Source organism: Papaver somniferum, unplaced genomic scaffold, assembly GCF_003573695.1.
Source record: "Papaver somniferum cultivar HN1 unplaced genomic scaffold, ASM357369v1 unplaced-scaffold_128, whole genome shotgun sequence".
Taxonomy (NCBI): Eukaryota; Viridiplantae; Streptophyta; class Magnoliopsida; order Ranunculales; family Papaveraceae; genus Papaver; species Papaver somniferum.
In genome coordinates, this window is record NW_020621936.1 from 9910821 (window position 1) to 9925981 (window position 15161).

Here is a 15161-nt window from a genome sequence, read left to right on the forward strand (position 1 = left end):
CGAGTTTTACTGAAACCCTAAGTCTTGAACAAGGTCAAACTGGAGATGCGGAAGTAAAATAGTGCACTGGGGACTGACCAAGGTTAATTGTGATCGGCAAGTCACACGGCCCCATGTACTATACAACTTATGTTGGGATATTTTCATAAGATGAAGAACCACAAGGGGTAAGGGAGATTACAATGAGTTCGACATGAAGAGTGGTCAAGTTTTCTTAATTCAATCAAGAAGAAATTGCATTAATAAAATCTCTCGTTCAAAAGGAAGACCTAAATACTTCAATAAAGTTGTTCGAATGAAGACATATACTACGAAGATTGAGAGTATTCAAATACTAAAAAAGAAAAAAGAGATCGAAAATAAAGCTACTAGTCAGATCCATCTGAGTTGTCAGATTCGTCATCACTGTATTTCTCAGAGTTTTCATCACTATCCTTCTCAGAATCCTCTTCTTCGGAATCACTGTCATGACTATTGGTGACGTCTGGATGAGCATAAAAATCATCATCTGAATCTTCTTCCGCTTCAGCTGCAATGTTCATGGGACTTTCGAATTTTTTGGCACAGTGATCAGGCAAACCCCAGGAGGTTTCTTCTTCGGAAGCATCAGCATAAGAATCAGAATCAGAGGGTACCCCGTCCAAGAATTGGCGTTTTTCCTCAACTCTCTGTATTTTGCGCCGGATTCGATCCTTTGTGCGTTGACGAGCATATTTCTCATCGTCTTCGGCTTTTCTTTTCATGAGTTCGGAAAAAGTAACTCTCTGCTCATTCGAGGGTACGCTGGGATTTGCTCCCTCATCGCGAATTACCTTGGGTCTCGGCTTAGCTATGGGAGCTTTGGGATCTTTGTCAGAACCGGAGGAATAACTACGACCGCTGGAAGCCGACATTTTCTGAGACCAGGAGCATGGAGTTATCGACATGCATATAAATTCATACACAAAATGGTAATTCTTGAATCTTACCTCTTTCAATTTCACTAACAATAGTGGTTGCAATACAAGAGTTAACACATGAAATCAATTCGTTCCTTGAAATCTGCAATAACGAACAACGCTTCATTAGTGCATAAAAAATGATTTTCTCATAAAATCATATACATAATTTTCATAATGTGAACATTCACACAACTTAACTATGATATTTACAATAAGACATGACTTCATCACAAATAAGTTGTATAGTTTAAAGGTTACTCAAAACCCATGTCTTGATTTTACAAAACAATAACTAATGCAATTTGTTCATATAAATTTTCAGAATTTATCTAATAAGAAAAAATCCATGTGAATAAAATATGTCATCATGTTTCACATAAAATATGTCATGGCTACATATATATATATATATAATCTATTTTCCTTCGTATTAGCGTTTTATTAAAAACGAAGGTTTATGCTAGTTTTGTGAAAGCTCACACCTATTGTGATAAAATACTAATTCTCATGAAAGCTCATAAATAAAGTTTTATCACTGGACATAAGTTCACATACATAAAAATATATATCTATTTTCCTAGAATGAGCATCGTCTTCTAAAACGGGGTTTATTTCGGTTTTATGAAAGCTCACATCTATTAAGGTAAAATCTTGGTTCACATGAAAGCTCATACACTAAGTTTTATCACTGGGCCTAAGTCCATATATATAAAAATAAAAAAAAAAATCTCTCATAAATCAGTGTTTTTTATTAGTTTTCAAAACTAACAATCGAACGAACATACGTTTGATAAAACAAGGGTTTTTATACAAAACTCACGTCAACATATACACATGTATATAATTTTAACATGATGGAGGCATGAAAAACTCATGAAATCAGCCAGCAAAAGTAATTTTTTTTTTACCTGGACGTTACCGGCCGGAATTCCGCTGGACGGTGAACGAACGACGTCGTCGGTGGAATTCCGGCGAACTTCTCCTGCTGCTCCTGATGCTCGGACGTGAGATGGGAGGAAGATGAAGATGGTGGTCAGTTGTGGGAAGAAATAAAAAAAAAAAAGATTAATTTCCTTTTATACCTAATTTTATTTCCAAAACCTAATTCCATAAGGATTTCCCTTTTGGGCCCGACCCGTGAATCCTAAACCAACCAAGGTTCCACCATCGAACCAGCGGTTCTACACGGTTTTATGTTCAGTGGATGACGCTCTATTATGCCACAGAGGTTCCCGCTCAAACCATGGTTTGCTCATTCAGTCGAAATCCGGTAATATCTTATCTTATGACTAAGTTCAATTACTTATTTGTATACATGGAAAATCACCATTAAATGTTGACTGAGGAACATGACTGTTCCTCACTAAGCAGGGGACTTAATGTAGATGGTGGATTTTCGACAAAGGGTAGAATTGTAAAACTATACTCCATATTCGGCAACCGGATGAGTATTGAGACTCATGTCTCTCATTAAAGCATGAAAGCTCATGTCATAAATCTCTGACTGGGAAGGCTGTCTCTCAGAGTACGTGTAGATATGTAGTCTCTCAGCTGAGGTCATGGCACATCTCATGAATACTGAGCAATTTCGGTAATTACTCCGGATCCGGCAATCGGATGAGTATCGAGACTCATGTATCTGTCCATGAAAGCTCATGCCACCGTTGATGGAGAAAGTCTCTCGGAGAAGATGAAGATGTGCAGTCTCTCAGTTGAGGCAACGACACATCTCATACTGTATAGAATCGAAAGATTGGGCGGCTCCTAGACAGCATGTCTGCTAGTATAGAGCGATAACGTCTTCGGGATGTAACCAGATTTGTCCCGACTATGCAAGAGGAATATGACACTCCAACAAGTTCATATTGCTCAACCCTCAGATAATTAATGCTCCTAGACAGGAAGCCCTTCTAGTATAGAGCCAACAATTAATTACCTTAAATCGTCTGAATATCCAGCAATATTCTACGAACCATCGTCTGAATATCCAGAAATATTCTACGAGTCGTCAATTAATCGCCTGAATATTCAGCAATATTCTACGATTCCTCGTTATATTTCATTACTTCAATCTGTGGTTCTTCCTAGCAGAATTCCACAGGTTAGTAATAAATATTCAACGGAACAGGCATCTGAGCATCGAATAAGCCCTGACAAAAATGGTGCAAGTGTAATTAGCAGATAATGCACAGACCAGCATTTTGAATGCACGAACGAGCATTTCAAAAATACGAACGAACGAGGAACCTATGCAAAATAGGAAGGAATAATAATAATAATAAAATATTAAATAAAAGCGCCAGGGGACTAGGCTCACCAGCCTGCCAGTCATGCCGTGACTAGTCCCGCGCCCAATTTTATATTTTACCATATTTTTACTATTTTCACGATCTCATGAAAATCCTCTCGTTCGAGCGAATTTCCTTTATTTCAAAGAAATTATCTAAATCACATGATTTTATCAAAAAATAATAAAATTAGGGAAAGGTGTCGCGGGACCAAGCACCAGCTGGCCATGCCTTGGCCGTGGCCGGTCCCACACCTCACGTCTCCATTATTTTATTATTTCTCTCAAATTATGAAAATTCCTTGATTTTATGAATTTTCCCTAAAATCATGAAAATTACCTAATTTCATGTATTTTTATCTAAATCACATGATTTTATCAAAAAATAATAAAATTAGGGAAAGGTGTCGCGGGACCGTCGGCCGGCCGGTCATGCCTTGGCCGTGGCCGGTCCCACACCTCAGTCCCATTATTTTATTATTCCTTCTCAAATTATGAAAATTCCTTGATTTTATGAATTTTCCCTAAAATTACCTAATCATGGAAAATATTAAATAATTAGGAAAACTTGTGGGACCGGGCTCTAGCCGGCCGACCATGCCCTGGCCGGTCCCACACGCCCATTATTTTATTATAATTTGGTGTTTTGTTTCCTGATTTCATGTAAACTCCCTGATTTCAACAAAATATCTTGGTTTTCAACAAATCCCGTTGATTTTATGAAAATTATCTAAAATCATCAAAATTACATAAAATTGGGAAGAGTGCCTTGGGACCCGCGCCCATTGGCCGGCCGGCCATGCCACGGCCATTTCCAGTCCCACACTCCCATTCCCTATTTTATATTTTAATTTATGTCTCTCATCTCATGGAAGTTCCCTAATTTCGCCAAACTCTCCAGTTTCATGGAACTTCCCTTAAATTAGAGAAAAATACATAAAATCACATAAAACTGGGAAAAGCATGTGGGACCGCGTATCAGCCGGCCGGCCATCCCTAGCCGTGGCCGGTCCCACACCTTGTGATTTCTTGTTTATTTATTATTTTCATCATCTCATGTATTTTTCCCAGTTTCAGCAAAACCATGGATTTTTCATATTTTCTCCAAATGTTGCTCAAACGTGCACCAGAAAATATCAAAATTCTCAGGACTGAAGCACGAACATCATGGTGACACGGGCACATCCCCTTGACCGACCAAGGGTGTCCATGAGGTTTGCAAACAGCTGGTCCCGTGTGCTTTAATGATTTTAACCTAATTTTCTCAGCTGCTCATATTAGGTTCAAACTCTTTCCAAACAATTGGAAGTTTGCTCAAATGACCATCTACTGGTCCCACGGCCATCAAGAGCCGGTCCCATGACCTCTTGGCCGGTCCTTCATATTTTCTATAAAACCGGGTTTTATGATTTTTCGCTCACACGAGCATTATTTCAATAAATGATCAAACCAACATTTAATCATTCTTTCACCAACTGGTCCTCAAGAGACTTTGGTATTTTTGCTCATTCGAGCATCTGGGCGTTATATGGTGAACCCGTCATCCCATGTAGCCGGTCTTATGTGATTTGCAATAAATCATTATCTCGGTAAAATTAGGGTTTTGAATCCAGAGCTCTGCAGAAACGTAATTCTGAGCAGATTCGAACACTCTGATAATTTTATGTTGATTCCATGATTAACATTCGTATTTATTTTTCTCGACCCAACAGTCAGTAACTTAAATTAATATTTTACTTGGTCCAGCTACCAACAATTCATTAAAAGAACGATATTTGTTCAAACTAGCAATATTTGCTCGAACTAGCAATATTCGCTCGAACCGGCAATATTTACTCAATTAGCAATATTCGCTCGGACTAGCAATATTTGCTCAAACCAGAGAATGTTGGTTCAACTATCAATATTCAACAATTTAGCAACACAGTTTTGCTCTTCTTAGGTTATGATGATACCTTGTCTCAGCAGACACGTTAAATTCATGAGTTTCGAAACATTTAATCACACATGTTCAACTCAGCTCTACATGGACTCATCGTCCCATAAAGTCAGCAACTGACTCCAAAATCACGAGATTTCAATCGTGTCACATGGGGGGATATTAACTAGGGTTTTGGTCTGGCGGTCTATGGCACGTGTGTTCACCCACGATGAGAATGTGAGCAAGTCATGCAATCAGTTGGAAAAGTCAGCAAAGTAGTGGGTGGAAAGATTAACCAAGTCCTCTGTACGATGAGTAATTGGTTTAACATGATTTCCCACTTCCCCACTCTCTGATTCTAGCAACTGTCACACTTCATGGGATCATGGTTTTTTCAACTCCGGTATTATAAAATGTCTCTGAATCCTGATTGAAAAGAGAGAAGTTTTTCGAACACTCGAACAATATTCGCCAAGACGAGCAATTTCTCATCAAAGTTCATATAGAAAATCTTTCGTCTACACGAACTCACAGAAATTACTCTCAATTGAGCAAAATTCAATCATTCAGGGCATTTTCACGCTGAATTCACAACACACCTACAATATCAGATCACCATTGATCTCACGCATTTCTCAGCTTCCCTCCTACAGATCAACCCATCCTCTCTTGTGACCGAATTGACTCTGAAACGGCCATTGTTCTTGGTTTAGGCCGGGGTCTTACAGATTGATCTCTCTAACTTAAAGCACTCCCTTCTTGTAGTGCATCTGTGTGAGGTTCAACATTCCGCTCGGTTCAAGGAGTCTCCACACGGTCGACTCTTCAATTCCGTAAAAACCAACAAATCGTTTTTCCCCACTCACATAGGGTTATGATGATTACAAGGAGAGGAGGTTGGAAGCAGTGGTTGCTTGATTTCAGTTGGTGGTTGAAGTCAATTATCTAGCAGATTGGGAGTTCAAGTATTTAGTTGAGATGCAGCTGTAAATTATGGAAGTGGTGGAGAAGATTGTAATTGTGTTAAATTGGATTGCAGGGTGAATGTTTGTGTGGTAATCTGTATTAAATAGTCTTATGGATATAGCAGGGGGATATTGATTTGAGCTGCAGTTGTAGATGTTGGAATTGTTTTGGTGGTGAACTAAATATGGATTGCAGTTCATGAGATTGGTGTTAATACTGTTGAACTGGTGTTGATGAGATGTTAGGATTGTACATAATCCCAGCTGAAATAAGAAGTTTTGTAATGTTGAGAATGATGTTAATGTTATAAGAGTTGTGCTGCTGATTCTAGGTATTGGTGTGAGTTGGGGTGGGAAAGTAAAAAAGATGTAGAAATGGTGAGAATGACAGTGGGTAGTCTTATTGAAAGCTTGTAGTTACTGTAATTGCAGGTAAGCTGAGTTTAAAGTTGTAACTGAGTTATGGAGTGTTATTTTTGATTGAAGGTGTTATATTAATTTTGTAGACATAGAATTTGTGTAGCAATGTAAATGAAGAAGTTGGTATTCTAGAGTTAAGAGTTTTGGTATGTTGCACAATGATTGTGCATTAGAGTTCTTTGGCCTGAGCAATGGCTCTGGCCTGTGCAAAGGCTTTAGCCTTGAACCTTTCAGATCAATCAGATGTCTGACTGGCTTAGCTTCTCTGACTCAGCTATCTGACTGAGTTGACTCATCAACAATACCTGACCAGACTTGACTCACTGGACCTTGACCGATTTGACTTAGTTGATCATTTGACCAGGACCTTGACATTAGACGTGGACTGTTAGTTGACCCCTTTGAATGCAAGTGACCGTTAGTTGACCCAGTTGGGCCAGGCCTTGTGTGATGGGCCGGTGTAGTACGCCATGTCGGATCAGGCCCATGGGCTTGGGCTTAGATTCAGCTTTCCAATTTTGTTGAATTGGACCCTTTATGGTCCGAATTAGCTTTTGGTTCCTTTTACAAAGTTGTAGATCTTCTTAGTACTTGTATAATGGACTATAAAATCAATCTAATCGGATTAGTAAACTCTTAGTTATGCTAAGGATAGAGAATGAGTTATCATAAATGAGTTTAGAACCATTAGATAGACTTGTTATGAACCTTGTATGAGCCTTTGGGCTGAAATCTTGGAGTGCTTGTGTGATTAACAATTAGTCTATATTGACAACGATCGATTCAAAATATGGACCAGCGAATTGAGGAACTAGAGGTAGGCATGGCTTGTCATCAATACAGGTGGGAACTCTGTAACCTTCTTGTAATCATTAACTTTCTTTTCAACGGTGAGCATGATGTGCCTTTACTTCTTGTGAGCATAATTGTATGTAATTGAATGGGCATGAGTTGCGATATGCATTACCTAGTATCCCCGGAGGGAGTGTCTATGGTTTCCCGATGGCTCCTTGCTAAGTCTTGTTCATCACGGGAAGTGTAATATATAACACGGGAAGTGTTAATAGCTATGTCAGCATAAGAAGTGTAAATAGTATTACTTTTTATTTTATATGGTAAATTTATGTTTTATTCAGCACGGGAAGTTTAAACATTACTACGAGGTATTTGGGGAAAACGGTCATATGCATATCATAACTGTTTGATCTTAGAGATTATATTCTGGACTGCTAAATTAATATGCATTTCTTCCTTAAATGTTATAATTTCCGATGTTGTGCTCGGTGTTTGGTGTTAAGGTGTTAATTGCTTTTCTATATTGTTATACTTTAATTATTTATCTTTTAGTAGCATGTTAGTGATTACCTGAAAGTTATATGTTTTCATTGGGCACCCCTTTGGGATGATGGGCTCACTCGTTCCCACTACAGTTTCAGTAATCAGAAGAAGGGGTGTGCACGAAGATATCTGTTTTCGTAGCTTAAAGTTTTTAGCGAACTGAAGATGTTTATTTATATTTTATGTATGTTTTCTTTCTTTGTAAAACAACACATTATGAAAAAGCGGGGGTCTAACAACACCACCCAATAACTCGATTAGCAATCTGTATGGACAAACTCCAATATACTTTTTATGAGAATCAACTAGACAGTTAGACTCAATCAATAAAAAGATATATCAAAGAGTTTATATCTCAATCTCTCGATTTGATCTTTACTCAAGCAAATGGAAATCTGCGAGTCTTTATCAAAGAGAGATAACTTGGACGGTACCAAAAACCAATGTCCAAGGATCAATCAATATCAATCAACAACCAAAGGTTGAATTTCCAATTGATGATCTTTAACGCACAACCTGTATTATTTCAATTATATAAAATATAATGAGGAAAAGCAATAACACAGACGCCAGAAGTTTTGTTAACGAGGAAACCGCAAAAGCATAAAAACCCCGGGACCTAGTCCAGATTGAATACACATTGTATTAAGCCGCTACAGACACTAGCCTACTACAAGCTAACTTCGGACTGGACTATAGTTGAATCCCAATCAGTCTCCCACTAATTCAAGGTACAGTTATACTCCTACGCCTCTGATCCCAGCAGGATACTGCGCACTTGATTCCCTTAGCTGATCTCACCCACAACTAAGAGTTGCTGCAACCCAAAATCGCAGACTTGATAGTAAACAAATCTGTCTCACACAGAAAAGTCTATCAAAGGATAAATTTGTCTCCCACAGAAAAACCCTAGGTTTTTTTCCGTCTTAAGATATAAAATCAAGGTGAACAAGAACCAATTGATAATCCGGTCTTATATTCCCGAAGAACAGCCTAGATTAATCAATCACCTCTCAACAATCCTTCTTGACTACACAAGCGGTTTGTCGAGGAATCACAAACAATGAGACGGAGATGTTTGTGACTTATTTATCTTGCCTATCGGAGAACTCTCACGATCTCAAGCCAATCAATAGATTGTACTCGTACGATAGAAGATGCAAGATCAGATCACATAACTACGATAAAAGTAGTATCGGTCTGGCTTCACAATCCCAATGAAGTCTTTAAGTCGTTAACCAGGTTTTAGAGAAGAAAACCAAAGGTTAAAGGAGAATCGACTCTAGCGAGCGCACTTGAATCACACAGACGTGTGGGGATTAGTTTTGCACAGTGATAAATGTCTCCTTTATATAGCCTTCAAATCAGGGTTTTGCCTTAGTTACAAAGCAATCCATATTCACCGTTTGATGAAAACCTGATTTAGATTCAAGCTAATATTTCTCAACCGTTAGATCGAAAACTTAGCTTGTCACACAAACTTGGGTAGACGTTTACTGGGTTTGTCAAAAACCATGCCCAAACGTGTACGTGTATGTTGGTTCAACATAGTAAACCCAAAAAGGTTAACCATATGAGAAATTCATATTAACCTAGTTCTTCTTCACCATAACTAGTTCAATTGACTCAAATAAACTAGTTAGAGAGTTGTTCAATTGCTATGAGATCTTATGTAACTACAAAGACACAATTGAAACAAAGATGATTCGATTCGATGAATCGGCTCATGAACTTTATAGCCACTGTTTGCATAAAGCATTCCTTAGTAATTTAAGTTTCATGTTCAGAGCACGTCTTTAGATCATAACCACTTAAGCTCACAAACAAGTTCGCGGACTTAAGTCAACCGGCAGAGTTTTCCAAACTCAGCAGAAAATCTCGGCAAAGAGACTTCCGCCAGTTCGCGGACTGAGTTCGCGGACTAAACATGCAAACGAGTTTTTGGAAAATCCCAGTAGAAATTATCGGCAAGAGAACTTCCGTCAGTTTACGGACTGAGTTCGCAAACTGAGTTCGCAGACTTGGCAAAGCCAATTCCTCCGGTTTCTCTCAATCAACAAGGTTCGAAAACTTCAGATTAAGGAATACATGGTTATGTAATCTAAACTCTCATTCCAATCATTAAGACATTATCAAAGGACGTTATATAGCCGTTATTTACAAACCGTTTCACGTCAGAGCAATTCTCAAAGTAATTGAAACTTTTCATGACTTTCGTCACTAGGTGAAGATAAACTTTATCAAAGCGAAATGCTTTACCAACACACGATTTCGAGAAAAAGATAAGTAGTGAATACTCAGCTCGAAATGTCAAATGTGTATGATCCAGTCTATATAGCATACGACTTTTTGTCTCATAAGAAGTAGGAGATAGAATAAATAGACTTTTGGGTGACAGATAAGTTTAAGTATCCACATACCATTTTGTTGATGAAGTTCCACGGTTCCTTGAGAGTAGATCTTCGTTGTTGTATGATGAATCGCCATGAAGTCCTTGAGCTCAACTACACTTTTCTATCCTAGTCCGAGACTTAGCTATAATAGACTAGAAATCAAGACTCATAGTTTTGATCACTAATATTGACAAACATGCTTGATATAGCAACGCATGCGAGGTTGACCGAGCTATGCTCTAACAATCTCCTCCTTTGTCAATTTTAGTGACAAAACTTTTAATACATATGTAATACAAAAAAGATAAACTTTAGTGGCTCCTATTCCATAGTCTAATCTTCAACGTTCCTTGAAATCTTCGTCCTTCCAAGTACTCCAATGATCCCAAAGGTTGTAAGTTTAGCACCACCGCTGTTGAAGATCTGTAGCTATAACAATGAGAGAAATCGAGATTCTCGATCATTATTATACAGTGTCATGGTATCATTATGTAACATCAAAGTCCAATTGCATCACGACTTTTAACAACAATACTATGGTGATATGTACCACTCCCCCTAGTCAATACTCCATCTCGATCATGGAAACCACTCCCCTTTACACAATGATCCAAAAACCATATGTATTTGTAGTGTGAACTACATTATTTCTCCCCCTTTTGTCAATAAAATTGGCAAAGGTAAAAGAACGGGATCATAATGAAATTTCCACAAGAGACATTTCATAGACTAAAATAAAAAAATACATACCAACTTAATTTAGATGCAATCATAAAGTCGAAGCTAAATGCATTCATCAAGGAGTTTTAAGATACAAGATAACCCCTATAAAATTCCACAGCCGCACACCCCGCAAGATATTACCATTAAGCACAAGTTCAAAAGAACTCTCCCCCATTTGATGTCATTCCCGAGAGAACAACAAGAGCGACCTTAATTTCGAAAGAAAAGAAGGATATTTTAATTGGCACCAAAAATCATGGAAATGGTTTTCTATATCCAAAACTCAATCAAATTAATCACAAGTAAACGTATGATTAATTTAATCGGAATATACAACTAAATCAAACCACAAAAGTGATCAATTTAATTGATTGTGCTCAAAATAAGAAAAATCACAGAGCTACGACTAAGATAACCACACGGAGATGACTACCTTAATCGTTCAAATACTCAACATAAGGAAAACCTTACGGAATATACGACTACATCAACCAATAGAATATGATTAGTATAGCCGTTCATATACTCAACACAAGAACTTGTGGAATATATGAAAAACTCAACTAGATTAATTACAAGAGAACCTATAATTAATCTAATTGGAATACACAACCAAACTAATCGCCGAAACAATCAATTTAATTGTCAAAAGATTTTGCTCGACAAAAGAAGACTTTCAGAGCAAATAACTAAATAACCAATCAAGATGATTAATTTAGTTCAAGAATGCTCAACATATAACATCTCATAGAGCAACCAACAAGGCCAATATTAATCGACATAGTTGTAAGGTGCTCAACATAAGATACACAATGGAGCCTTCACGATAAAACATAACAAAATGGATCAATGAAGATCAATACCGTGGATAACATACAAGGACCTATTATATTTTCCATCACTATTTGCATAACGACATAATAGACTTATCCTTGTCAAACAAAAGATTTCATCATATTTTCCATCAAATAAATGACTGCATAGGAATAACTTTTGTAATTGTCAAAAGTACATTCGTCCTTTCATCAATACGAATATCAATTTATGAACGACTTTACCTTTGACACAATATGGGACCTTCAAGTTCACAAAAGAAAACAATACATATCCCATAAAAATATTGCAATACTTCAAAACAGATTAATACTGCAATAATATCATCCTCCAAATATTTTTAGAATTTGAAAACCAATAAACCTAAAAAGTAAAACATAAGAAGATGAAAACAAAATAGCTATGTGTTGTCACAATTTTCGCTATTCAAAACGCTAATTATTCTTCCAACTAAACCAAAAAGAAGACGTACTAGGCATTAATGAACTTTTCCAAAGTTTCTTCAGAGAATTCCTTCTCGTTATTGAAAAGTACATTGACAAAGGGATCATTCAACTCCTTCAAATATTTTGAAAACACTGTCAATTTACTAAGTTCCTTTTCTAGTTTTCGTACAGTGTTTGTAGATTGAGACAGAATTCGTTCATAGTGAATTATATCATCTAAGGATGCAGCGATACGAGATTTTAAGTTGTTTCTTTTGCTGATGAAATCTTTTACCAGATTCCTGAAATTTTCATCACTTTGATAAGAAGACAAGAACCAGTTTAAGGCAGGATTTTTACCATTAATTGTAGTCTTCACTTTCTTCAAACTTGTGGAGGGAATCCCAGTACACCGACGTACATTAGGTGCCAGAGTTACGTTCCTGCTTGTGCTGCATCTAGTAACAGGTTCCATGGAACAAATTTTTTTGAGATTCTCCGTTTGCGAACGACTAAAACCTTGGACAAACAAAAGCTTTTGTAGAGATATATATAGATAAAAACAAAACAATAACCAAAAATAAACTCCTTAAGCCAAAAAGACGCAAATTCCCATTTTCTCAAGACAAACATGGGGACGCGAACGTCTAGGGTTAGGTAGAAACGATGGGATCAAAAGGCTCCCCTTGTTTGTCCCACAGTGACTTTCTAAGGTAAGACACATGAGCAGAGGTTCTTCTTCTTTTGTTCCTGGAAGTGCTTGTCACATAGAACTTCCTACCGATATAAGAAGGTTGAAAGGACAAGGAGCATTCCGTAGTAACAAACGTCTCTTTGGACTCAAATTCTTCAACTTGTGAGTGTCCTTGAGGAATGACCCTGAGATTATCTCTGAAATTGTCTAAATAATCTCCCTTATTCCTGGAAACATATATATAACCAATATTATAGACTTTGAACTTGTTCGGTACAAGATTCCACATAACTTGTCTATGAAGTTGATCTAACTCATCATCCATTGTATTTTTCCAAGAGAGGTTGTTTAGAGTTGTATCAATATTTTCTGGTTCTAATTGAGAAGAATAACAACCAATCGGAAGTTCTCCTTTTGTTCTGATTGTAGAGTCTACTCCTCTTTTAGAAACGATAGACCACAGACACAATGGAGAATCGCGCACATGTAGAAAAACACCACAATGACTGTCACTACACCATTTAAGGGAAGAGGTAGAGCACAAGGCAAGATTACTCATATTATCAGTACTTTTCTGTTTGGAATTTCCTGACAGAATTGTATGTCCTTTTTGAGTAACACAAGGTTGCAAAGTATTCTTGCAAGGATTACTTTCAGCCTCCAGACTCCTTAAAGAAGGCATACAGGCTTGTTGAGGATGGTCGGATGAGCACCCATATAAGCCAGACTCTTGACATTTATCTGAATGGTTCCCAGTCACATCAGTTTTCTCAACAGGCGATTGTTGAATATTATCTGAATGGTGACAAATCTTCAGAAAGGAACAACTGGATTCTCTCAGATTTAATGAGAGACTCTTACTAGATATAAAATCCTTAAGACTTGCAATTTCTGCAACAAGACCAGAATAAATCCGGATTTTTTCTTCCAATCTCTTTTGAAGAGTAACCAGTTTATGAGACCTTTTCCTACGGTTGTTTTTTAAACCTGGTGAAGCGTCGGTTGAGACTTTATGGTCCATATAGTAAAATCGCCACAAACACAGACTTTTGAGGTCTTTAAAAGTGTTTGCCTGCTCTGATACCAATTGAAAAAGAGGGGGGTCTAACAACACCACCTAATAATTCGATTAGCAATCTGTATAGACAAACCCAATATACTTTTTATGAGAATCAACTAGACAGTTAGACTCAATCAATAAAAAGATATATCAAAGAGTTTATATCTCAATCTCTCGATTTGATCTTTACTCAAGCAAATGGAAATATGCGAGTCTTTATCAAAGAGAGATAACTTGGACGGTACCAAAAACCAATGTCCAAGAATCGATCAATATCAATCAACAACAAAAGGTTATATTTCCAATTGATGATCTTTAACACACAACCTGCATTATTTCAATTATATAAAATATAATGCGGAAAAGAAATAACACAGACACCAGAAGTTTTGTTAACGAGGAAACCGCAAAAGCAGAAAAACCCCGGGACCTAGTCCAGATTGAATACACATTGTATTAAGCCGCTACAGACACTAGCCTACTACAACTAACTTCAGACTGGACTATAGTTGAACCCCAATCAGTCTCCCACTAATTCAAGGTACAGTTGTACTCCTACGCCTCTGATCCCAGCAGGATACTGCGCACTTGATTCCCTTAGCTGATCTCACCCACAACTAAGAGTTGTTGCAACCCAAAATCGCAGACTTGATAATATACAAATCTGTCTCACACATAAAAGTCTATCAAAGGATAAATATGTCTCCCACAGAAAAACCCTAGGTTTTTGTTCCGTCTTAAGATATAAAATCAAGGTGAACAGGAACCAATTGATAATCCGGTATTATATTCCCGAAGAACAGCCTAGATTAATCAATGCTAGATGTCTCCTTTATATAGCCTTCAAATGAGGGTTTTGCCTTAGTTACAAAGCAATCCATATTCACCGTTAGATGAAAACCTGATTTATATTCAAGCTAATATTTCCCAACCTGTTTGCATAAAGCATTCCTTAGTAATTTAAGTTTCATGTTCAGAGCACATCTTTAGATCATAACCACTTAAGCTCACAAACAAGTTCGCGGACTTAAGGAAACCGGCAAAGTTTTCCAAACTCAGCAGAAAATCTCAGCAAAGAGACTTCCGCCAGTTCGCGGACTGGGTTCGCGGACTGAGTTCGCGTACTAAACACGCAAACGAGTTTTTGGAAAATCCCAGCA

The 15161-nt window shown here is 37.5% G+C and overlaps 1 protein-coding gene across 1 annotated transcript; it reads right to left on the reverse strand.

The window, feature by feature from the left end:
• Nucleotides 1–368: 368 nt before the first annotated feature.
• LOC113331890 (lisH domain-containing protein C1711.05-like) lies at nt 369–893 on the reverse strand. The gene has a single exon (XM_026578533.1). It carries the CDS (start codon nt 891–893, stop codon nt 369–371), a length of 525 nt encoding a protein of 174 aa, XP_026434318.1.
• Nucleotides 894–15161: the final 14268 nt, after the last annotated feature.

What these genes read in the sequence shown, in the direction of transcription:
- LOC113331890 (XM_026578533.1), bottom strand. Translation starts at nt 893, where the DNA reads ATGTCGGCTTCCAGCGGTCGTAGTTATTCCTCCGGTTCTGACAAAGAT.